At 41.6% G+C, this 27,371-nt stretch overlaps 1 protein-coding gene across 1 annotated transcript in view; it reads left to right on the top strand.

Annotated features, from left to right (window-relative positions):
- Window positions 1–1,573: 1,573 nt before the first annotated feature.
- Window positions 1,574–27,371, top strand: part of LOC109485392 (neuropeptide FF receptor 2-like) — a 35,807-nt gene continuing 10,009 nt past the window's right edge. The window contains exon 1 of the mRNA XM_019788954.1: window positions 1,574–2,119. Coding sequence (XP_019644513.1) covers window positions 1,669–2,119 — 451 coding nt within the window. The 5' untranslated portion in view covers window positions 1,574–1,668. The remainder of the gene's footprint in view (window positions 2,120–27,371) is intronic.

The following is a 27,371-nucleotide window of genomic DNA, read 5'->3' as shown; positions in this document are numbered from 1 at the left end:
AAACAATGTCTAGAGCTAGAAGTTCAAGGGTTAGTAGTAACAAGTCGATCGGTGTAATATAGCCAGCTGCCGCCGCGCCGCGTGCCTGCGAAGCTGGTGTGTTACGCCGAAAGGCGGTTATACCGGCTATACAAATACAGAATACACAAATTAGTGGCGTCGTGTGGTGTAGTGGTACATCACTGGACTATGAAACGGGGAGACCCGGGTTCGATTCCGGGTCGTACCCGAACAAGTCCGAACATGCGCCGCGACGTTGTACCCTTGGGAAAGGTACTTTACACGACTTTCCTCACTTCACTCAGGTGGAAATGAGTACCTAGCTTCGGCTAGGGACGTCCCTCGGATAGGACGTTAAATGGAGGTCCCGTGTTTGGGAGAGCCACACCCCACGCACGTTAAAGAACCCACCGCACTTATCGAAAAGAGTAGGGGACCTTCCCGGTGTGAGTGGTTCAAACATTACAGTCTGGTCTCAGGTTTGACATCTTTGAAAAGGTGATAGTCACTTGTTATGTCAAACCTTCCACAAATGTGGTAAATCGTCATAAATAAATAAATAAATAAATAAACAGATACAGATTCTCCATACCATGTGTGTTTAGTCATGTTTTCAACCTTTATGACCACGTACATTCCATAATGAAGTCAATTATTTCTATTCGCACGCTCGCATCATGTCATCCATGTAATCAAATCAACATGGCCCTATGTATCAGTAGAAGCCACGTACAATTGCTGTCCAATAGCTATCAGATCACGTTCCAGACCGGCATCCTTTGCATCAACAGCACGCCCCTAACTCCAGCGACAAAACCGGCCTTACGGAGCCGACTGAAGCAGATTGAACGGCCCAAAAATCGCTATAGCAACGCGCACGTGGGCGTCACAGCAAGCGGGTTAAGAACTCCAAGCGGGACTATCGGTGATCACTACACTGCGAGCCGCGGCGGTGGAGAGTAGCGCTTCTACTGATCTCGCGAGGTGTACCACCGTATCTTTTTACCGCTGCTACATACAGTACATGTAAGTGTGTCTGTATCTGTATAGCCGGCAAGCCTGTATAACCTTGTCTCCACCAGACTTCTTTTGCAGGCTGAATAAATCGTAGAAATCGGCCCGAAAGGGGTATTAATTGGCGAGAGAAGGTAGCCGGCCATCGACGATCAAATTGGCCTGCTTTTTTTTTATCGTCGATGGCCGGCTACCTTCTCTCGCCAATTCATACCCCTTTAAGGTCGATTTCTACGATTTATTCAGCCTGCAAAAGAAGTCTGATGGAGACTAGGCATAACCGCCCTTCGGCGTAACGCACCAGCTTGAGTGTATAGTCTGATATAGATGGTAATGCTAAAGTTTAACAGTAAGGGAGACGGGTCCAACTAACTAGCTGACCCTTACGGTCAAGTGTGGAGCAAAGGGGAATAAGGATTTAACATTTTATTGATCTAGAGTATAGTTGGTAATAAGATATAAGTCTTCCATAGACCATCCGTCGCTTTTGGTTAATATTTGTCTGTGGTTTGCCTCGCAGGATTGCCCTCCTGTCACCACTCGGTGCCCCTGTCGTAAATACCCGGACAGTTTATTGATCGAGCGCGGGAGGAAGATATCGAGAGCGCCGATCGACGCCAGACCGGTCGCGCACATCGCACCGGGCGATGGCACATGTTTTGCCGGGCTGAAGAAGGAGACTGCCCGAGCGCCACCGCCAAGATGATCGATTTCTTCCCGAACGCGACCCTACCCGATCCCACGGGCTGGGGCTCCTCAAGCTCCGGTCCAGCATCTTTCTTCAACTCCTCCGGCTATGGGAACCACACCAACCGGCTGTACTACACCTTCCCCGGGTTCGAGTACCCCACCACCGCTGAAACCGCCGTGAAGATCCTCGTCACCGCCCTGGTGTTTCTGATCGCCCTGATCGGCAACGCTACGGTCATCGGCGTCGTCCTCATCACCAAGACCATGTGGACGCCCACCAACTTCTACATCATGAACCTGGCCGTGGCAGACCTGCTCATAGCCCTGTTCTGCATGTGGATCCAACTGGTGGCAGACCAGACCGCCAACTGGATATTCGGAGACTTCATGTGCCGCTTCTACACCTTCATTCTAGGTATTTATAACCTTCATATATATATGTGTGAATGTGAATAATCTTTATTGTGAATCTTAATTGCATGTTCATTCCCCCGGGGGATAAATGCAGGGATATACAGTGTGCGATGTATTAAAATAATTACAACAATAATTTCAAAAAAGGCTAGCATCAGGTCTAAGATATAAAATGCTAAAAAAACTATATGAAATAGTATCGATTTAAGTTCTAATGGCTAATTGCTATCAAAGCGATACAAATGATTATGAGGGCAATATAGTGCCTCATTGTAGTTCAGAAGTTCTATGATGCAAGGTAAAGCACTGTTCATGTATCGTCTCGTGCAACCATACCTTCACTGTCACTCAAAATATGTATATTTAATCATATCAAAAATTGTGTGCTTCAAAGGCATCCAATGTCATTTCAGTTCGGCAAAACTGGATTTTCAGTGTTCTGGTCATTATCTTAATGCAGAATCAATAGCATACTGATATCTTTCCCCGTATGGCCTCCGAAGATTTTGAATTCCCTCCCTGACAAGTGTTTCCCACCAACCTACAATCTACAAGCTTTCAAATCAAACGTTCACCGCCATCTCTTGACATAGCCATGTTTCTCTCATATTTCTAGTTTAACGTCGAGAAGTGGTCGTATAGACCTTGCATTGAACCATTCCGTTAAAAAAATCTGTGAGGCAAACATAAGATTTCGCTGACGGAACACGGTTGCTTGCTTTGTATCATAGGCTGGTTCTAAGCTGTTTATGAGATGTACCCCAGTAGAGAGGCCTCATGTAGCTTGTTTTTGGGATATTTTATACACTTTACACAAGAAATGATGACTCAAATGTTCTTAGAAATAGCAGTAAATTTCAATACTAAAGTACTTCCTCATCTATTTTTGGTTCTTCCGCCCTGAAATTGCATTGGATTTTACGATTAGTTTTAAAGGCAGTGTGCTTTCGTTCAAGACATTGTTAGCTCTTCCTGTGCAAGTACTTGAGAGCTGATCTTGGTACGCGTACAAGTATACATAAGAGCTAAGTTCGGTACAAGTACTAGTACTTGGTAACGTTGTCTTGACACAAGACTATGGAAGTTTTTTTTTTTACGTACAAGCACTTGAGTGCTGATTTCCGTAAGCGTACAAGTACTTGAGAGCTGATTTTCGTACGCATACAAGTACATCAGAGAGCTTGCGATCATGTTCGTGGCAGGAACCACGCTGCACGATATTGAGTCCTGCCCCAGAGTTGTACAATTTGTTGGTCTCTCATGCAATGGGGAAGGATGGAGCCCATCTGTACAGACAATGCTGTTCTGAATTCTGTACAGCATGGCAAGTCGAGCTGTCTTTCGGCGTACTTGGAGACTGGGCCATTTGAGGTAGCCTGGTTACCAAACCTATTATAGCTCCGAGTCCTACATCAGCTATTTGCGGAGAGGATGTAGGACTCGGGAGCTATAATAGGTTTGGTAACCAGGCTACATTTGAGGTTCTCTGGCATTTCTGTGGGACTTGAGGTATGCCTGTACCGCCTCAACACAAAACGCACAAAATTGCGGCACAAGTACTTGGTAACGTTAACGTTGTCTTGACGGCCCACCTTGCTACATCCCGCAGCCGTGTAGACATTAGCAGTCAATCCCTGCTGTTGCTCTTTGAGACAGACATCGCTACAGTCGTGATTTACGTCGTGCCGTTGATGACTTGCCTCTAAAGCCCCCGTCACACATTCACGTCCTTCGCCTTCAGTTGTTCCCGAACACCAGCAGCCGACTAGTAACCATATTTAAGGCACATATACGCCTTTCTTTACGAATCAAAACGAATCTGAGTTAAGTTTGAGTCAAATCTGACCCCCGAACACTTTTGACTTACTGAAAGAAAAGTAGGAAAACATATTCCCCGACTAAGTAACCTGATACCAGCCTTTTTTTCATTTTCGTTAACATTCCATCCATCCTTCCTTCCATCCATCCATCCATCATTCATTCCATCCTTCCTTCCTTCCAACCTTCCTTCCTTCCGTCCATCCATCCATCCATCCATCCACCCATCCATCCATCCATCCATCCATACACCCACCCACCCATCCATCCATCCATCCATCCATCCATCTTTCCACCCATCCTTCCATCCATCCATCCATCCATCCATCCATCCATCCATCCATCCACCCATATCCACTTATCCACCCATAATACGCCGTCCGCTTTCCAATAGTTCATTAACGCGTTCTCTAGTTCGTTCATTAACGCGTTCTCTAGTTCGTCCGTTTAGTTATCTATCAATGCTCATACGCCCATGACAGGCAGTACGTATTCATCTCTTCTCCCGTACCTCCATCTACCAACCCATGCTGATCGTATCCCCTGTGAACGCCTCAAACTTATAGGCCCGATTTAGACTAGAAACGCTTAAGGGGTTTTGGCCAGGGAAACGTTTCGGAACGGTTAACCGTTCCCGGTCTAAAGAGGAAAAAACGGTTTGTTATGGGTTTTCGCGGACCGTTTCCGAAAACCACCTCCATCGTGGTTTTCGACCGTTTCAGAACCCTTCAGCGGGGGGCCCGAAACGCTTTTTGCTAGGTCTAAAGTCAAAGGGTTTCTTGAAACGGTAAACCAGGTCACATGTCATATGCTAATCACATGCTAATAAGCCCGCGCGCGTCCATTTTCTGGTAGATTCGCGCCATATTCGATTGTGTCCATTTTCGCCATTTTATATCATGTATTTCTCGAATTTTCGTCATCCTTTATGTCTGGGGGGATGGCAGAAGGCCAGGGGAGGGTCTGGACCCAAGAATAGACCCGCTGCTTGATCAGCTTGTGGGCCGATCAAACTATACAATCCCGCTTGGAGACCTCGCGTAATAGGGAGGGCATACAGATGCTTGTGGACGGGCTGGCGGCTGAGGGGTATTTACGCACCCCAAAGCAGGTTCGGGCGAAGTTCAAGGCCCTGAAACACAAGTATCATAAGGCCAATGAGGCAAACCGTAGAAGCGGTTTGGGGAGGTCATCATAGGTCACTGTGGGTCAGAAGCATCCTGCGCCACGGGCGGCCCGAAACGCTACCGACTCTGTGTCTAAAGACGAACCATTTTCTGTGGCGAAACGTTTCGTACCGTTTCGAAACGGTATACCGTTTCTAGTCTAAATCGGGCCTAAAACAGGCATTACGGATCTTACCTTGAGGCATTCACCGATAGCTGGTTTCAAAACGTTCCCTTGATAAAGTAGGAAATCTTGGCGTATGTCCCAGTTTAGGCCATGTTGATTTGATTATATGGATGACATCCTCTGGGAACTCCAAAACTGATGCTAGCGTGCGAAAAAAACGTTTGGCAAAAATGCCTTCATTCCAAAATCTACGTGGTCATGCATTCGAAGGTTTGAATTACTAAATATATACAGAGTATGGTATGGCGAATAATAGACTCTTTAATTTCATTTCACCACAGTTTCGTTTGGAATTGATGTTGGCACTCTAGGACATTAGTATCATTTTCCAATATTTTGTGCAATCTACGGCGTATATTTGCTCATTTGCAGCTGCTTTGTACGATTTACAGTATGGTCAAAAACTTTGGAATTAGACAAAAAACCATGCGCGTGCGGATGCCATCCATATAATCAGATCAACATGGCCTTAATAAGTCACTAGGAGGCTGTGACTTATTAAGTTATTATCTACTTGTTTACGCCATCCAACATCCCTCGTCTTCTATCAGAAGTGATGTGCATGAGCTTTAATCGTACTCAATGCGTCGATGCCATGTCAACATGCAATGGATTAGTTACTCCTGTGAATTGAATGTCGTCTCCAGTTCTGATTGTTGTCCCCGGTGTTTCTATGCGTGGATGCCCCGTGGTTATTGCAGAGTGGCGACGTTTAGCCTTTGACGTCTGTGCACGTGAAATGACTTACGATTTGTGAGTGATTTGATTTTTGATTTAATAAATGTTGTACAAAGAATTTTACGGATTTTATTGTATCACGGATTTTAAATGTCTCGTTTTAAAGCTAATACCGATTATTTTAATGCAGTGGATTTTATATTGTTTCTAAATATTTTTGCAACTTTTTCAATCTGATACATCTGATGAGATGATGTATATGATGTAACAATGGGCACAATTCAACCTACATGCAAGTAGTGCTGCAAAGTCGATTGAACAATGAACCATTTGATTGATTGATTTATTGATTGATTGATTGATTTTTTGTTTATTTGCACATTTACAACGAAATACATAATCAACTAGAAAGGCCAATATTTGCTTTGGAGCAAATACAGCGATGGCTTCACCACATTTTACGACATGGCAGGGAAAGAATGAGAAACACAAGGGAAAACAATGCTTTACATTGATATAACTATAATATGAAGTAACATACAACTAAGACTACAACAGTTGGCTAGCTATTCCCTACATTATTGGTTAGGATTTTTAATTGCATAATGCAAACTGTTGATTTTCAAAAAAAAAAACGTTCATGCCCCGCATTCCAATGCTGGAGCAGGAAAGCTTGAAATACCTACCAAAACACTTGAAAACAGACATACTGTCAGTATGGAAATGGTCTGTGCAGGTGTTAATCAAGTTAAATCCCAACAGCCAATCAGCAAGAAATGCTCTGTGCAGGTGGAAATGGTCTGTGCAGGTGTTAATCAAGTTAAATCCTAACAGCCAATCAGCAAGAAGAAGAGAGGAAAGCTGCATGCCTATTGGTTGATGCCCTGCATTCCATTGTGATGACTCATGCCAAATGTGGTTAACACTGCCCACTGACACAGTAATACATTTGCTATAATACAGCCAAAAAACTCAAATAAAACCATTCTAAAAGCCTGTATCACAAAAATTTAAAAAACGCCTAAGGGTATTTGCCCACTGTACCTCCATACCAAATTTCAGATCCTTAGGCCCCAAAATGAAGAAGCTGAATCCATTTAAAGATATGGCAGGAGGAGAAGAAGAAGAAGAAGAAGGAGGAGAAACATCAGAAAAAGCAATATGGTTTCACCACACCACTTCGTGGTGTGGTGAAGCCATAAATATTACAAAAAAATAGACGATATGTCGGGGGAGACCTGAAAGCTTAGTGGTTTTTCACGGGCGTCACCGAAACCAAACAGTATATAATAGTAATTACATTAACAAAAATTCAAATTATGATACAGAATAACTAAAACACATGATCTAGTAGCTTAAACATACGAAATGAAAATAAACAATCTGTGTTTAAAATTAGTGGCGTTAGTACGACAAGAAACTGATAATATAAACTAGAAAGGCGACATTTGCAAAGCAAATGCATAATGTCTATGCCTACTGATAAGACACCGTAACTTTTTTTGGAAACGGACGAAAATTCATGCGCGCGTGGATGTCATCCATATAATCAACTCAACATAGCCTAATAGTGCTAGACAATCATTGTAACATTGTGTCATTAGCCTCAGCCGCAAGAGACTTCATCAGATGTAACGTCTAGTGCCCGATGGGTTTGTTGTAATGACCGTTGAATTGTCGCAATAACCATTCGGAACCCGAGAGTAATTTATCTATCGTCTGGGGCAAGCAGTCCAGACGACGATAATGATTATGCTTCTGGTCTAATGGTGAGGTTTTCTGCACAGTGAAATCCTCTTGGACACATCTATGTATTACTGTAGTATTTTACCATTTCGCATTTCGTCTGAAGTACTACTGTAGTATTTTACCATTTCGCATTTTGTCTGAAGGTCTGACCATAAAATTCAGGGAATTCTTGTCAATTCATTTTTATTTTATTCTTTATTTCGCACGTAAGTAAAAAAAACTGAGTAAAATATAAATAGAAAAGTTTTTTTTTTTATCACAACCATTTATTTTTCACGAGCCGTCGTTTCGATGACCGTCTGTCATCTTCATCAGGGCAATTCTGACTGGTTTACTGTGCACTGACGCTAGATGTTACTTGGTGCATAGTGTGTTGAAGGTGTTACATAGTTCACAGTGCACTGTTACTTGGTTCACAGTGCACGTAAGCTAGTTGTTATTGTTAACAATGCATTTCCGAACGTAGTGCAATTGTGGCATACAAACTAGGCATTGTTACATCATAGGGACATATGCGGTTCCAAATGTACAGTGTTTATATACATAATATACAACGAGTCTCTTGATTAAAATATACATGTCACGAAGACGACACAGTGAAATCCTCTTGGACACATCTATGTACTACAGTAACTATCCTTTTATTTTACCATTTCGCATTTCGTCTGAATGTCTGACCATACAATTCAAGGAATTCTTGTCAAATCGTTTCTATTTTATTCTTTATTCCGCACGTAAATGATGAAAAAAAAAAAACTGAGCAAAATACACATGTTAAGAAGAGTGTGCTGGTGGAAGTCTATCCGAGGCTTTCTTCACAACTTAACAAAAACAATCCAGTAAATAACTAGCAAAAACGATAAATAGAAATAGAAACAAGAAGCCATAGGTGACAATTCTCCGTGAAGTATTATATATTGCAACAAAAAGAAGTAGCCATTGGCGACAATTCTCTGTGAAGTGTGATAAATCGAACAAAGAAAAATTGTTTAAACGCGCGTCGGCTCAGTCATCGTAAGACGCAACAACCAATCAGAGATGCGAAATGCCGACACGTGACGCGGGATTTGCATACAGTCTAAACAACGGGGAAGGGCGCGCGATGCCCGAAATATTTTTGCGTCAATATTCAGCGCCGTGTTTCAAGAGATTAATACCGGGAAACAATTTCTTTTCTTGTTTTGAACGCATAAACATGCATTTACGCTAATCTAGTATGATTCAGGGTTACTGCCATGGCCAGATTATCTAAAGATGTGTGTATTGTGTGTACAATCTACAGAAAGAGAAATGTACATCAGGTCCGATCATCCGATTTTCACGTTTCGGTTTTTGGACTCGGTTCATGAACGTATTTTGGTTTGGCTCCTGGAATGTGCGAATGTGCGAAAAAAATGACTCCCGGGACTGTCTACAGGGAACACTCGCATATTGCCCAACATTCGCGGTGTATCAGGACAGCGCGACTGGCCAAGCAACCAGTCGGCATTAGCGCAGCGGCAGTCCCTGTAATTAGTAACAGTTGCACATCAATCCGGCCGAAAGCATGATTGTGTAACACAGGCTACTTCTTCATACACCGGCTCATACTACAAGACGCCTTTACAACTAGCAAATCATAAAATTACCCGATATACTAGTATGTGCGGTTTACCAGCCCCAGACCACATCCGACCAGTTTGAAAGGTGGTCACCATGCCGAAAATGGGCAAAGATGTCTGTTGCCATGCCGGAAGGTGGATGGCAGATAATTATGAAAAGATCGAGGAGATAAGAAATGCTAAAGGCTCTGATTTAATATTTGTTTCTTACTTTGATGCAGTGATATGTGATGCTGACTGTGTATATGTTATGTTCCCACTGAATCAAAACCATTTGTACAATGATTGAGCCAAAATTTTAAAATGCAGGAACCTTGTTTTGTTTAGGCCCGTTTTGTTTTTTTTTTTCGCCCGCTCGCATTAGATTTGGAGTCTGCGGAGGATGTCATCCATAAAATTTACTTGCTGTGGCCTTAGGTCCAGTCGCCCTGATAAACAATTGATTTAACTTTGCCCACTACGCTAGCTAAGAGGCCAATGACTTTTCGAAAATAGTCTATGGCCTGCGATTGAGCCGTTAATAATGCAAACCAATCTGCGGCAAAGTCAGACTTATTGAACATGCTTGGGGGTTATTGATTTGGGTTCAGAGCTCTAAGTCCACTTCACAAGGTGAAATGTGGTGAAGATGTAAACGGATATACATTAGAAGGTATTATAAAGACATAACGGCGATTTAGTTTATGTTGCACTCAAAGGGTTCGGTATCTTGTCCGGTAAATCAACGCTTGGCTTAAGATCTCTCCTAAATGCCAGCCCATTTAACTACCCCCTATGAGAGTATTTCATCGTGGGGTACTACAAAGACGAAGAATTCTCTCTAATCATGTATGAATTTACTACCCGCTTGGACTGATAAAGCTTTAACGCCAAACGCGAGGCCGCGGTGAGAAAGCCCCTGGTGAGTTTGGCTGCTCTCCGGTTTAAAACATTCGAGGGTTGGTCGGGAGGTTCTGCCATGGTTGGTTGGTGATTGGTGTTCGGCTGCAAGTCAACAGTTTTCGGGGTTCGATCGGGGGTGAAATTTCACTCAAATTTCACTCAATTTCGTTTTGATTCATATGTAAAGGTAGGTGTGGCCTGGTTAGGTTGCTCCCGGCTGGTGTTCGGGGGAAGGTTTCGAATGTGTTACAGGCCTATGGGCTAAACTGGGGCATTCCTCGGCCATATCAGCCCAAGATCTAACGTTAACAATTTACCGTGAAATTCCTTCGGCCCGGCATGGATACGTGTATTTATGTCATACAGCCTTGGTTAGTGATAACGTTAGATACAGGTGTTCTGGCCCGTGTGATAACTCGTATCACAAGGAGTTCTAACTGTTATCACATGGGTTTCCAAATGTTTGTCATAGAATAATTTGAACACATTTCGCGTGCGCCGGGTGCGCAACTTTTGAAAATTCGAAAATACCGGCTTCAAGTCAAGTCAATTGATGTATTACAATTTTTTTTTAAATATTTTGGCACCTTTCGCTATGAAATGTGTGTTTTCTCAGATAGTTATCACATAAATAAAATACAACACGGTGTATTCCGCATCACCCTCGGTCCCAGCCCTCCCGAGGGTTGGATCTCGTTCCGGCCTTCAGGCGATCCGACCCGCGGTCGGGCTGGTACCTCGGGCGATACGGAATACGCCGTGTTGCATTTTAACTACATATGTACAATATCGTGACAATGTGTTACCTCTGTAATACATATTCATAACAGACGCCTGTAAAATCCACGTTTAATTATCTTCGGCTTCAAGTTAATTACTTTGTTAATGTTCTTCTATAAACGGTGAAATGAGCTCCATCGAGACTCGATTGCATTAAGAAGATAAATAGTTTCTTTCAACCATGAATAACAATCACGACTAACTGAAGCTTACGAGTGTGGTTTCGGAAACGTGATTTCAGTATAATTGAGTTATGATTTACCATTACGAACATGAGTTACGATGTTGTCGGCAAATCTTATCTACGAATTTATGAAAGAGACATCTCGTAACATCAAAAAGATAACTCTCGACATGTCGATAAATTCTATACCAGCTAGACATGGGCAGTATTCTATCTTAGGCCATGTTTATTTGATTGTATGGATGCCATCCTCTGAGAGTCCCAAAACTGATGCGAGCGTGCGAACAAAAAAGTTTGGCGAAAAAAGTTGCCTTCATTGTGAAATCTATTTGGTCATGAAGGTTGAACAAAACACACAGATTATGGTATAGCGAATAATTTTGGCCTTCTACGACATTAGTGTCGTTTTCCAACACATGTATTTGTTTTGCAAGTTACGGCAAATATTGAACAATTTTGCAGCTGCTTTGTACGATTTACAGTATGGTCGAAAACTTTTTGGAAATGGACGATTCATCTATATTATGAAATCAACATGGCTTTACGTTCTCAATGAGTTCCATCATAACTATATATACATTATTGCCTGTAAATGGCCTGTCGTTACACCTTTATTGCGTACGTTAAATGCACTGACCGTTTTATAGGTATAATATAATAATCTGGTATATTCATTAAAAAACATTAGGCAGCATTCAAAAGTAATAAGTAAATGGTTTGGGTGCAACGATTTCAAGGGAAGCGCCTACAAAGGTAGTGTAGAGAATAGAGGGAAGGTTATAACTTATATTGCTGACTAATGTATTTACAATTTTAATGATTTCTACCATAAAAATTTGTAAGAAGCAGCAAGAATCTAAAACAAATGGAGAATCACTCGCCAGCCGTAGCAACGTAATCGTCATATTCTACAATTTAGCTCAGATTTGACAGGTTACTATGATCTAGTATTGCATGTTATTTGTTTGTTCATCCTCAGCAGACGTGAAGCATGATGCTTTTTTCTAGTAATTAGGCCACACCGTCTTAATTTTATGGATGACATCCTCTGAAAACTAGCGCGCGCGGGCGGGCGAATAAAAAAAATTCCAGCCAAAAATAGAAATGCTACTAAACCACAGGAATACAAAGCTGGTATTGTGAATTTGTGGTAGTACATAGCGACGTATACGACAAGCCGACACATGCTGACTTTTTGCGGAATGTATGAATCGGCACGAATTTTTGCCGTCGTTCGGTAGCCTGAGTGCCATCCGATCCAGAGTTACAACCGGCTCCGTATTGTCACTAACTACCATGGACTAGAGTCCTAGTCTAGAGGCCTAGAGCCTCGGAGGACGTGATCTTTTTTTTTAGAACAGGCGAAAATCAATGCGCGCGTGGATGTCATCCATAACATTAAGGCGGTGTGGCCTTATACCTGTGAAATGCAGCTTCGCAACGGCTCGTATATAGGGCCCAGAGTGATGATGTAAATCACCGTGTGGCTGATACGAGACAGGGGTTCGCCAGGAATCCATCCGGGTGATTTGTAGTGAATCACCAACTTCCACCAAAGACCCGATGTTGCGCATTTGGAAAAGGCTCGTTGCACGACTTTCCCCACTTCACTCAGTCAGTATTGCAAGGTTACTATATGAAACTGATATTGTTGATCTGGTTCCAATTTTTTACCTGCATTTTCATGTGTCTATCATAACATGTACATCGCCTGCCATGTTCCGGCTTCCAAGGGTGAACTAATAGTGAGATTATATAAAAGCTTTTCAATACTGCTCTGGTGTTTAAAATGTTTAAACACGAAATGTACAGGTCAAAATCTTTAAAAGTGGACACAATGGAACATTCAAAAGATACTCTTCAAGCAGAAATATGGCTTCGGCTTTTATTGGTGTGTTTTATTCGTTTTATCAGTATCCTTTTTCAGCCCTTCGGGTGGCAAATGGTAACTGCCTCGTAAATAGACATAAACATGAACTTTATGGACACAACAAAAGTACAGCGACTTTCGTAAGGTCTTTAAAACATGTAGACATACAGACAGAAACGCGGGTACAACAAAATCGACCTACGTATGTACAAAACAATAGATGAATCTACTACTTGATCTGAGATCTAAATAGCTGCCTGGCTTATTTGATCCTGTCTTGCAGCCACCGACATGCCGGCTAGGAGATTGTAAAATGAAACTGATACTGTTGATCCAACGTCAGTTTTTTAAATGTTTACCGAAGGAAAACATATTGTTTTAACCCAGTTTCTTCCTCCTCTTCTGTTCCAAACACTAACCCCTGACCTGGCCAATGACATGATTTGTTGACGTCTGTCACCATGGTGACTGGTGTTGGGTTACATAATGTTGCAATTTCATGGTCTGCTTTACTCTTGTCATCATATACTCGTAGTGCATGTATGTGAATGTGTTTGAGTAAAAATTAACAGGGCAGACCATGTCCAAAGGTAAACATTATACATTTTCTTTGCAAATGTTACTTCTCTAGTTCTACGTGTATTTTTCTACTGTTTATACGTGCATTTACATGTGTCAAGGGTAAGCTTGTAAAAGGTGAGATTATAGATTTTCAAGCCTTTTCTGGCGTTCAACATGTTTAAACAGGAACTGCAAATGTCAAAACCTTTCTCGAAATCTTCCGTCTAGAGAATCCAGCTGAGAAAAACTGCATTTTTCTACTGTTTATATGTGCATTTTTATGTGTCAAGGGTAAAGTTATAAAAGGTGAGATTATAGATTTTAAAGGCTGTTCTGGCGTTCAACGTGTTTAAACAGGAACTGCAAAGGTCAAAAACTTTATCGAAATCTTCTGTCTTGAGAATCCAGCTGAGACAAACGGTGTTTTTTTACTGTTTATACGTGTATTTTCATATGTCAAGGGTAAACTTGTAAAAGGTGAGATCATAGATTTTCAAGCCTTTTCTGGCGTTCAACATGTTTAAACAGGAACTGCAAATGTCAAAACCTTTCTCGAAATCTTCCGTCTAGAGAATCCAGCTGAGAAAAACTGCATTTTTCTACTGTTTATATGTGCATTTTTATGTGTCAAGGGTAAAGTTATAAAAGGTGAGATTATAGATTTTAAAGGCTTTTCTGGCGATCAACATGTTTAAACAGGAGCTGCAAAGGTCAAAAACTTTATCGAAATCTTCTGTCTTGAGAATCCAGCTGAGACAAACGGTGTTTTTTTTTTACTGTTTATACGTGTATTTTCATGTGTCAGGGGTAAACTTGTAAAAGGTGAGATTATAGATTTTCAAGGGTTTTCTGACGTTCAACATGTTTAAACAGGAACTGCAAAGGTCAAAAACTTTATCGAAATCTTCCGTCTTGAGAATCCAGCTGAGACAAACTGTAGGCCCGATTCAAATGTTTCACGCTAGAAGACCTTGAGATTATACCTCCATTAGTTTCGCAACACTTAAATCCCAAGGCCCAACGCGAATCAGATATGCCTCAAGCACATGGCTTCCCAGAAGTCAGCAGCGGAAGATTAGCCTTAGCTCTGGAGCTACATGTACGCCCGCAGCAGTGTTTTTAGAGTTTCAATTTATGTTTAGGATGAACGCAAGCTTGTTCCTCACAAATGGAGCCTTCAGGGAGCCATTTTAGAACCTTATGTTGGACAGCTGTATATCGCTACTCTCCAAGTAGAGGTTGTGGGAGAATGGTCGTTAGCTTTTCATATATGGCCGTTTTTTTATCGCTACCCCCACCAACCCGTGGGTGGCTGGCGACCTTCACTGGCTAATGGATACTGCCTGGCCAATTTGATACTGTCTTTTTGCCACCGAAAGGGATCTGCTTGGAGATTAGTATGTCGCATGGTTCATGTGTTTTTATGTAATTTTCAACCTGATTTCATGTCATTATGCTCGGTGTTGTATTATGTTACATTATTTATTAGTTATTTGAATTTACCACAGGTACAGCGTGTATATGACATATGTCACAGGGGAGATTGGAATCCAGGGGGATCCGGAATCCTCCTAGGGGAGATTGGAATCCCTATCTTCCCTAGGAGAATCTGGAATCCTCTTAGGGGAGATAGGGATTCCAATCTCCCCTAGGGGAGACTGGGATTCAAGGGGAGATAGGGATTCCAATTTGTCCTAGGACAAGTGGGAATTCTTACAGGAAAATCTCCAATTTTAAAAGGGCAAATAGACTGAGTTATTTCACACCTAAACTTTCAATCAATGCCAGCATAGGTAAGTGAATATGTAAATCAGACTCAGATATTTGCATCAGGCCACTGTGAGATACAAGTGGAAAGGATCGGAAGGCAAAACAGGTGTCTTAATGAACAGCTTTATAATTATGAGTTGTCCTCCCAAATACTACAATAATACAATACAATAACGTACATACACATTACATAATATGTACATTAGAACATGAATAAGTAATGAGTATTGTTTCACTTATATTGTAAACATGATTTATGTTTGTTTGCTTAGTAGGAGGTGCATTATCTCTAAGTTACATGACTTATAATAATTAGTTATCTCTTGTTATTTACAATTTTGATTCATGTTCATGATACATGTTCATGTTTGGGGTTTCCAACCAGGGCACACTGAAAAAAACAATATTAGGTGATATGTTTTCTGATGAAAGAAATAAACAAACAAATAACATCAGGCTTCCACAGCTGATGTCACAGATTGCTTGTCCAATTGGCCTCATGCGCTGCAAAAGAAAACCCCTTGTTTTTTTTTATTTCAACGTGCAAGCAATACATTACATAGTGGTGACGCACTCAAGCAATATGCTTTAAAATATTCACGTCACCACTAGACATGAAATAAAAATTACATCACAAAACAAAACATGGAAAACGTCCAGGTAACAAGAAAACAGAGTTTAACTATTAAGATGTTATAAATTAATTAGAAGTTGTTTATTGCAAATTCATGCTCGAGGGCTAATTGCATACAGACATTGACAAGAAAAAAAATGTGGTGATATAAGACTATGTGCTAACATGAAGTTCCACGTGTACGATATACTTATCGAACCTACTATCTCTACTTAAATCTAATAACGTTGGTATACATACAGGATAAAAAATATAGAACTATAAATCAGTTATTAAATCGCTTAGTTTCAGAAAAATATAGCTGTGTAATAAGATATAGCTGTGTAATTATGAGTATTGAGAGTTCACTTTAGATGAAAGTAAAGGTGAACCATCAAGTAACAAATACGCAATAGGAATAGCGCCATCAGATAGGTTGTTCTTGCTTCTTCAACCAGATGAGAGTCTAAGATTTTGGTTGGTTGTGTTCAGCCAACAATTCCATTTTGTGACAAATCTCGTCTCACAAGGATTCCCCATTAACTCTAAGGCCGAGGCTTAAGGTATCAGCTGCCCTGCTGTGAAGGATGTAAGCCTCAGAATCCCCTTTTACGGTGATGGGTAAATGCTAGCAGCTTTGGTAATTTTAGTAACAACCACTGCACTCCAAACGCTAGTAACTACTTCATTTCACTTCAAGGCTCCTGCGTAGAGCTCAGAACATATCTTCGGACACAACATGTCAATATCAGCACTATCTAACCGAAAATTAAAATTTTCGGGTGTTCGAAAATTAAAGCTCACCCATCGACGGGTAAGTTTGCGGGACATTGTTGCAGAGCCAAGCAAGAGGTAGTCTCGACCGTTCTCCTGTGGAAACCGAGGGGCAGGGTGCATTCTAGTAATTTGACTTTCACTGATATTGACTTTGATAGTTTAGAAAATGCTATGTTAGATAAGGATCTATGGAGAGAAATCTGTACTTGCTTGGTCCCGGCTGTACAGTCCGACAATAGATAGATAGACTTCATTTCAGTGATTTTGCCTAGGGTTTGGTTGACCATCTTCCCACAAGTGAGGGCGGAGTAAAAGTTAAGGTTACGGCACCAGTGGGGCGGGGTTACCTCTAATTCAATCTAAAACATGAATAACTCGTCAACGACACAAGATACTTAAAACGGTTTTCAGTTTCTCCTGGCCGAGAGAGCTTTCCTAAAATACCAATTTTGCTCTGTCGCACATGTCACGTTTTCTGTGCGAGAGTTATTGAAGACGCTACTTGCCCGACACGCAAGTATCTTTTTTATCGTTTCATACGAAACGACCTGGTATTAAAGTTAACAGCGGCCCAGCGTTCGGTTTCTGAAATACGCTATGTCCATCCTTGGCAATATTTCACATGTGACCTTGCCGGTGGTTTGCCCTATGAAATTAATAGTCGGCGTTGACGGCAACCTGGCATATTCAACCTAGCATTTGGCCCAACGGGTACCCTGAGAATAAAAAGGATTTCGAACCCGGCCGTTTCGTATATATGTTTTCTGAATTTTACATCACTAGCAATCCTATAACTGTCAAATCACTATAAAAGTAATACATAGAATACTACACGGTGTATTCCATATCGCCCGAGGTACCAGCCCGACCGCGGGCCAGATCGCCTGAAGGCCGGAGGGAGATCCTATCCGCGGGAGGACTGGGACCGAGGGTGATGCGGAATACACCGTGTTGTATTTTATTTATGTCATAGCCGTCCAATAAAGCAGACATCTCAATGCGAAATGTGCCAAAATGTGGTGTATCCAAACAAAAAGTGTAACGGCGTCAATTCCAACATCCGAATTCGGTGCTCGAAGTTTCGAAAGCGGCGCACTCGGCGCGCAAAACGCGTTGGAATTATTCTATGGAACATTTGGAAGCCCGGGCCGTACGCGTTAAGAACCCCCGTGCCGTACCGCTAGTTATCACACGGGCCGGAACACCCGTATCGAAAGCAATCGCGGCCCAGGTATGACATAACAAGAAAAAGAAGTACACCAGTTCATTACGGGATGAAAACAAATGACATAAATCTATGATCCTATTTACGCTGACGCCTACGTTGATTTGAAGGTTTTTACGTGCTCATAATGTAAGCACTAGTCTCACCAAACATGGGACCAAACACCAATAACAATCCTGTCTTCAAAGAGCAGTACGCGCTACCAATAACTTGTGTGTAAAGATCAGAAGGGATGTACATGCATGCCCGGTGTCTCAGAAGTGTGATTGATAATCTGCATCTGTATCTGTATAGCCGGTAAAACCGCCCTTCGGCGTAACACAACCAGCTTCTGTATCTGTATATAGCCAGTATAACCGCCCTTCGGCGTAACACACCAGCTTTTGTATCAGTATATCCGGTATAACCGCCCTTCGGCGTAACACACCAACTCCTGTATCAGTATAGCCGGTATAACCGCCCTTCGGCGTAACACACCATCTTCTGTATCTGTATAGCCGGTATAACCGCCCTTCGGCGTAACACACCAGCTTCTGTATCTGTATAGCCAGTATAACCGCCCTTCGGCGTAACACACCAGCTTCTGTATCAGTATATCCGGTAATGCGGGTTTTATTTGAAACACCTCACAGCCCGAAGGCTGAATTACATGTCCCGTACATTGTATAAAATTGTTCCGTACATTGTATAACCGCCCTTCGGCGTAACACACCAGCTTCTGTATCAGTATATCCGGTATAACCGCCCTTCGGCGTAACACACCAGATTCTGTATCTGTATAGCCGGTATATATAAACGCCCTTCGGCGTAACACACCAGCTTCACAGGCACGCGGCATGACAGCTAGCTATATCACACCGAACGACTTGTTACACTCAGTCTTTGCACATTTAATTGTAGGAGTTGTTTAAAGCTTTCTAGTGATGATGCCCCTACTGTGCTTGGTGGCAACGAGTTCCAGTCTACGTATACGATAGTTCTGGGGAAATACGAGTTTTTGAACACCTCAATTCTTGGTTGATAACTCTGATATTTGAAGGCATGACTGTTTTTAGTTCTTTTTTGAGCTGGTATCAAATACATGTACTTAGTGGTTGGTACGTCCACCAGTTTATTCCTCATATTGTACATCATGCACAGTCTGGACATTCTACGTCTGTCTTCCAGCGACCCCCACTGTAGGTTTCATTTCCGTTACACTAGCTCCCCTTTGATAGTTGTTCGTACAGAATCTTGCAGCTTGACCACACATGAGAAGGCGACATGAATGGCGGGCATACTACAGATGCTCTCATTTCTTGAGGTTCCTGAACATCGTTCAAAAGAGGAGAAAATTTCCTTCGTGCAAAACCAGATTTCAGAACGGGGAAAAAGATGGGGAAATAAAACGTACAAAAATTAATAATAAAATTAAGGAAAAAAATAAAAATAAAAAACGAAAGACAAAAATACAAAAATATTTGAACATTGAAATGAATAGTATAAAATAAAACAAAAATAAAATACAAGATGAAATAAAATGAAAAATTAATAACCTTGTATATTCGTTGTACGGTCATAAAAGTGCGATTGCTGCTTGCAAGGCCACGTGTGCAGGTGGGAATACTTACTTGAATGGAATACTTACCACAGTTGCTCTTAGACGACGGATGGTCCTAAAGATCGTTTAAAGGAATGGACCGTTCGCTTCTTGCCAAAAAAATTAAAAGTAAATAAATAAATAAGAAAATAGAAAGGAAAAATAAATAAATTTAACAAAAAATAAATAAAAAAGAAAATAAACAAAATGTATATAATTAGAAAAAAGAAATAAACACTGTCACTGCCAGAACTGAACGATTTAAAAACAGTGCAATACCACATATCGTGCGATTACTGAATGAGAACTGAGATTGCTACTTACATATTTTACTGTTCAAAGACTCTTTTATCCTGCCTGTAATTTGTGTGCAATTCTGATATTTTAATGAACGACCTTTTAACGTATCTTATATTAAGAGTTAATGACGTATAATGATTTTAATGTGTGCTAACTTTTTATTAATCAATCAATTATGTAATTGTCAGAGCAATTCAGGTCCCAATTACATGGAGCCTGCCATTCTGTACAAATGCATGACGAATAAACCATTATTATTATAAAACAAAAATTAACGAAATTGAAAATTAGAATAAAAAAGTAAATAAAATAAAAGAATTAATAACAACTAGGAAGGCCGGAGCAAATGCAGCAAATGGCTTCACCACATCCCCCGTACCAAAAATGGATCTACCCCACTCCCACACAAATGGATTGTTCCTAAATCAACCCTATCCAAAATGTGGCTTCACTTTGTGGTGAAGCCATAAAAATACATGTCCAAGCATGGCCTCCAGTCATAAAAGTGCGATTTCTGCTCGTAAGGCCACACATGAGCAAGCTACATGTGAATGGAATGCTACAAATGCTCCCAGACTACAGATGCTTCAGCTGAAGTTCGTTCAAAGGAGCGGACCGTTGCCTTCGAGGTGATTTCCCCTGGTAGCAGTAAAACATCTGTACCGTTTGTGCTCACATATTAATGAAATGTTCCGTAAAACAAAGTTCCCAGGTAAAACGTGCAACATACGAGTATCATGGAATTAAAAGAATATCCTCGGTCATTGCAGAGATATTTGGTAGCTATAATGATTCCTGGTTGATGGAAGGTACCACGTACAAAATAGATATGTTTAAACATGTTTGTAAATGCCGTCGATGAAGGTTAGACATCCAGCTTATAAGATACGCCAAAAACAGTTGCTCAAGCTACTGGTTATGCAGTGTCACTGACGAAATGTAGTGGATGCTATCTGAAACGTCTGACTGTTTCCAAAATCATATCCAGTTGCTTGAGGAACTGTTTTTTGGCGCATGTTTGTAAATGATTTTTATTTTCTTCAGCGGTTGAACGTTTAATGATAGGTTCTATTAAATGTCGTCAGAATGCAGAGTGCCTAAGTGCTGCTTGGCCACTTATACTACATTAGAAGGAATAAGTAGTGAGCTTAGTGAATGACCTTTTATTTTTTCTGGAAGGCGTGGGCACACACGTGAGAGGCAAGTCGTGCGTTTACGAGTTAAGCCTCCTTTGTAGGGGGTTGTTTGCATTGAGGGCAATCGCACGATCGACGTGCGATTACAAACGGAGATTGGGTTAGTCGTGGAAATGTCGTAAAAAATTGTAGCCTGGGTACCGGCTTGGCGGTAATATTTTCGGGCCCGGCCTTGACCAAGCACAGGCGAGTTATGCCACGGACCTATCTCCAACTGGTTTCCCTGTATCCGCTGACTTCCTGTCTTCTGTTGCCGCCGACCCTTTGTTGTGAGCGAAGAACTTACCCCCCCTCCCAAGCGCGGTAATTGAGGCCTGGTTGGCGGCCCGAAACGCTCTCGGCGCCGAAGGGATAGCGCTGAGCTCACGGCGGTCTGGTTACCAGGCTAACAAAATTGGTTCCTAAGAATCTAATCTTAGATTCTAGTCGACGGCCTGTTTGTGAATCCTAAGGCATCGAAACCGTACTCTCCTAGCAGAGGTCTAGGCTGCAGCTGACCTGGGGCGTGTTTTAAAGGCGTTTTTATCAGACTTGTTTTTGTTTTGTACTGGTATCTTTTTTTTACGCGAGGCGTAACGGGTGGCAAATGGTAACTGTCTAGCAAATGGATACTGCCTGGCCAGTTTGATACTGCTTTGCAGCCACCTAAAGATCTGCTTGGAGATAATCAAAATCCTGCTCGTACGATGGCAAACTTCGAATGTGTCCGCACCGTAACTTCGCATCTTGTGGCAGGACTGATTTTGGATGTTAAGTTGATATGTTTTACAATACCACAAGTCAAGCGTGAATGTCAGAATGCACCCTTTAAATAGCTGACAATAATGTCCTTTCGCAGATCATCCATGACACCAAAGGCATATTTTCTTACATCTTGCACAGTTTCAGTACATTGAATTCAATAGCACTCTACTCTAATCTTACATAATGCACCTTTAAAGATCACCAAATCCTCTACTTGTAGTGCACCAGTGGGTTAAGCTTATTGCCACACGTCTTTCACACAACTGTGCGACTTCGTGGTCAAAAAATGACTACTAGTATTTTAGTAGATACATTCATATCTTATCGGGAAAGAGCACCCTGTGGACAATAGCCTTCATTTGGGACTGTTTTTGTGTAAAAAGCTATAATAAGGGACTAGGTATTGACAGACTTCACATTGTACATGTAGATGCAAGGCCTTAGGGGTGTCTGAGATAGCGTTTTTATTGGTGTTAAGTGTTACGTTAAATCAGTCCCATACATTTATCACTCCAGTTAACGTGTAATATTAACCTTTGGCAGTTCAGTCTCGGGTGGCCGTTTGGATGAGTGGCATCAGAAGTGTTTCTGATTGTTAAGGACTTTGTCGGCCCGCATTTAGTGTTAAGTGCTGTCACATCTGGTAAGGAACCTGCCCAGAGCTCCCTTAGCTGTCTCAGTGGAATTCAGAGCCGCTTACGAAATCTTCTCGGGAGTGACCTGTTCGCCACCTTACACCACTCTCACAAAGGTATGATGTTGCAAGTCTGGTGCTCTCTCCATCGTTGCAGAACTTTACTCACTTAGCTTTTGACCCCACTCCGAACTTTCTCAGCAAGGACACGTTTTGCCACTTTCTTCCTCCACACTCCATCTCCACGCTGAAAGCTTCTTCCTAGAACTGCATTACTATGGAACAGCCATCCCTGTGAGTGTTGCCTTAATGGGTATACAACCTTAACCTTTTTCAAGTCTAAGGTAAACATCTTCACAGTCTATTATTGTAACCCAAAACATGTAAGTAGTTCGTATGAGCCTTCAAGCTGTTTTGTGGTGAAAACTTAAATAATTAAAGAAGCATTACTATGGAACAGCCATCCTTGTGAGTGTTGCCCTAATGGGTACGTACAGCCTTAGCCTTTTTCAAGTCTAAGGTAAACATCTTCACAGTCCATTATTGTAACCCAGAACATGTACATGTAAGTAGTTCTTATGAGCCTTCAAGCTGTTTGGTGGTGAAACTTCAAGTAAGTAAAAATAAAAGTATAGTAACAGACGGCGATGATTGTGACGATTATGATTTTCTTTCATGCCCATAACTCTTAATATCATATGCGAGATGTCTTCTACAAAAGTATTTGGCTACATATCATTTTACAGCTCCAAGCGGTATGTCTGGCTACATTCTTTTTTTATAGTAAGAGCCGACTTGGTTTTAGCTTTTTCACTCATGATGTAGTATAATGTTTGTGACCTCCAAGCAGATCATTTGGTCAAATTGGCCAGGCAGTATCCATATGCTAATTTGATTCTGACTATAAAAATTGTAAACTTTTAGCAATGCGAACTTTCATGCCCACGTTCTGCATTAACTGAATGAACTGGATTGTGCCATATTAGCGAAAATCAGAGACACAGAAGTTGGGTGTAAACTTTCTGAATCACGTAGTACACATTAGTAAAGTCTTGCTTAGATTGCCATGTGTTGCAGTTAATTGAATTAACTGGATTGTGTTATATTAGCGACAGCAAGAGACGCAGAAGTTGGATTTTAGCGTTCTGAATCACGTAGTAGACTTTTAGCAATATGTTGCCTTGATTGCCTTGTGTTGCATGCTGAATTAACAGGTTTGTGCTATATTAGCGAATATCAGCAAGTTGGGTGTTAGCTTTCTGAATCACTTAGTATACTTTTAGTAATGTCTTGCTTTGATTGCCATGTGTTAACTGAATTAACTGTATTGTGACATATTAGCGAAATTCAGAGACGCAGAAGTTGGGTTTAGCTTTTTGAATCACGCAGTAGACTCTTAGTAATGTCTTGCTTTGATTGCCTTGTGTTGCATTAACTGAATTAACTGGATTGTGCCATATTAGCGAATATCAGCAAGACGCCGAAGTTGGGTGTTAGCTTTCTGAATCACGTAGTAGACTTTTAGTAATGGCTAGCTTTGATTTCCACGTGCTGCGTTAACTTAATTAAGTGGATATTAATAGCAAAAAAATGAGAGGCAGAAGTTGGGTGTTAGCTTTCTGAATCACGCAGTAGACTTTTAGTAATGGCTAGCTTTGATTTCCACGTGCTGCGTTAACTTAATTAACTGGATATTAATAGCAAAAAAATTAAACGCAGAATTTGGGTTTTAGCTTACTGAATTGACTTGTGGTAATGCCTTGCTTTGATGTCCACGTGCTGTATTAACTGGGTCATATCACTGCCGGCGGCTACGGCGTTAATGTAGTATTTAGACCGGGATAATTTTAAGACGCTTGAATATCTTGCTTCTAGGTAGCAATTATACTTTTCCGCCTGATGTTGTTACAATATTAAGTGAATTACTTTGCGGAGTCGTGGTGCTTTGAGAGGAAGTGGGGTCGATTAGGGAGTCAAAATGGTCTCCCCACAGAATATAATGACGTGTGTGTTTCCTGCCTCTAGGTAGCAATTATATTTCTCCACCTGGGCCTATTACAGTATTTAGATCCTTGCTAATCTTCAAGCAGATCTTTCGGTGGCTGCAAAGGCAGTATCCATTTGCCAGACAGTATCTATTTTTGCCAGACAGTATCCTTTTGCCAGGCAGTATCCTTTTGCCAGACAGTATCCATTTGCCAGACAGTATCTATTTTTGCCAGACAGTATCCATTACGCCACCCTTGGGTTGTAATTGTCTGGAAGAGTGCAACCAGGTCGTCTGGGGTTCGGGGACAAATTTGTTGGAAGGTCTTGAATGTGTGACAGGGGCTTGAAGTTCGGTAACAATGACATGGATTTCTGATCATGAATGATATAACTTTGTGAGAGCCCGTTTGGGAGTGAGTCGGGTGGCCCTGGAAAGTTCCGGGCTGTTGGGGGACTGCATTCAGCCCTTTTCCAGAACAGTGTGGCGTCGAAACGGATGGCGTGGTGGTAGATCGTTCGACTATGAAGCGGGGAGACCAGGGTTCGATCCCGAGTTGTACCCGAGCTTTACACAACCTTCCTCACTCCACCCAGGTGTGAATGGGTACCTATCTTCAGTTGGGGAAAGTCGTATTGAGGTCACCTTGTGGCGCCGAATGGCAGCCGCACAGACAGTTTCACAAAAAATGTGGAGCAAATGTGTGTTACTAGTATCATGTGTATTATTCGATTGTTACTCCGTGAAGGAGGTCAGGACCTCCGGACGGAGTGTTGTGAAGAGCCGTTTTTTCGTGTTCGCAGTCAAAACACTGGGTTCTCTTTGTGTAATCGGCATGCAATTTTTTACGCCGTCTGTGGGCATGCCCGTGTTGATGCACGAATGTGTATTTTTGCCGTTGCTGCTTTCGCGGTCAATGTAATATTGCAGATGCACCCCCACAATTATGAGGCAAATTGGAATGGTCCAGAAAACCCGGTTTGGAATAGCGGTGGGGGGTGGAACTTCAGGCAGATATGGGGTGTACCACGGCAGTATCACTCGCGGTGCTGGCCGCAACTGTTGCTGGAATTTGCCAGTCGCGCTTGATAAGTAACAGGCACGGTAAGACGGTGGGGCTGTCTTTCTTACTAGTGACACGACCATGATAGTCCGATCTTTATGTGAATACAATGATTGTGTGTGTGTAATTAAAATGAACTTCGAACTTGAAGCACAGTATCTTTACACGTAATGGAGCAGTAATGGATTTAGGTCTTTTAATGTTTTATGGTTGTGAAGCGCCCTCATTGTATTAACCGTTGCCTTATGTCTGCACAGTAGGTCTGGCGTTGACGCTTGGGATTATTTTTGGTTTTTAAGTAATTAAAGTATTCACTCTTTCGAAGGTATCTTATTAAAACAATACGCCCAAATCGCCCCTTGCACTTCTCTTATGGTCCCCGATAAACCTGCGCCCTCCTTGCTCGTTTTCGCATTGATACCTACAGCCTTAACTACAGTCTTTTTAAACGTGGCTTGGTTTCAAGTCCATCATGCGTCTGTGGGTGCCAATCCGAAACCATCTTTCATTTTATGTTTGAATGTCCCATATTTATTCAACACAGAACGAACTACCTTGTTAACTTAGCAAAAGAAATCGGTCACCTGTTGGATTTTAATTCTTTATCTGACACGGCAAAACTTCACCTTGTTCTTCGAGGGTCATCTTTATTATCTGCTGATTATAACTAAAAATCATGTTACTTACACAAACATATATTTATGAGACTCAGCGCTTCTAGCTCTTTTGGACTGAGTTTGTCAGTGGAAATGATATAGAAGTCACTCGTCTCGTTTCATACAGATACTCACTTGTTTCTAGTGTTTGGGGGGAGGTGGTGTTGGTGTTGGTGCACATCGTTTGTTTCCAATTGTTTTTTGTTGACAAACATTGTTAATATGATGTTGTTTGTTTAAGTGGCGCTGTTAATATAAGTACTGTTTACTTGAGTGCAGCGCCACTTTGTCTTTGTCCTATTTGTTGAATAAAAAAAAAGATTATTTTTGTTGCAAAATATAAAACTTCACGGAGAATTGTCGCCTATGGCTTCTTGTTGTGATTTGTATTGATTATTATATGTGATAACCTGCATCTGCATGGGTACTGTTTGGACAAACCATTTATCATTATTATTATTAAAAAAAATTCATCAGCACTCGTTTTCCAGTGCTTAATGCCACCCGAGCTCTCGGTTTCCAGTGCTGATGTCAGCTATTTTCAGTGCTGAGAGTGCCTCAGCCCTGTAACCGAGTGCTGAGAAAGGAGTTTTGCAACATGGCTGGTGACATATCATTTCCCCTTGGGGTACAACAATACCTTTTATTTTTGGAACAGTCAGGGTAATCTATTGCTAACCCGAGTTTCGTCCTGTATTACACCTAATCTCCAATCAGATCCTACACTAAATGTGGCTAATGGACACTCCTCTGGCCAATGGATACTGTCTTGCCACCGTACGATCTGTTTGGAGATTATCCTACACCCACCGTTCTGAATGATTGAGCATTCTTTGAAAACAAACCGTCAAAACTTTATCTAGGCTGTATTGAGAATGTTTTTTTTTAATCACTTCGTTCTCAAGTTGTTTTTACTCTTCAATATTGTGAGATGGCTTTTATGATTTTTATAACTTCAGGATTGTGAAGTGGCTTTTAGTATAGTCGTAGTACGTCGTACACATTAAGCCCATTTGCTTTGAGTCGCGTGTCTGAAGATGTTTGACGATCGCGCAGGAGAAACGTTGAATAAAATGCAGATATGTAGGTAGTAACAACCCCTCCACATGCAGTAGCGTGGCCATGGGTCTGAAAGCTTTAAGCTCCTCAGCTCCACCAGAAAAACAAACCACTTAAATCCATCACTTTCAGCAAATGCGGTCTCAGATAAATAGGTTACCGAAACGTTATCAG

The sequence above is a fragment of the Branchiostoma belcheri genome, unplaced genomic scaffold, assembly GCF_001625305.1.
Source record: "Branchiostoma belcheri isolate BF01 breed outbred unplaced genomic scaffold, Haploidv18h27 scaffold75, whole genome shotgun sequence".
In the NCBI taxonomy this organism is placed as follows: domain Eukaryota; kingdom Metazoa; phylum Chordata; class Leptocardii; order Amphioxiformes; family Branchiostomatidae; genus Branchiostoma; species Branchiostoma belcheri.
The sequence above is the reverse complement of the archived record's forward strand: the minus strand, read 5'-3'. Positions and strand labels throughout refer to the sequence as shown.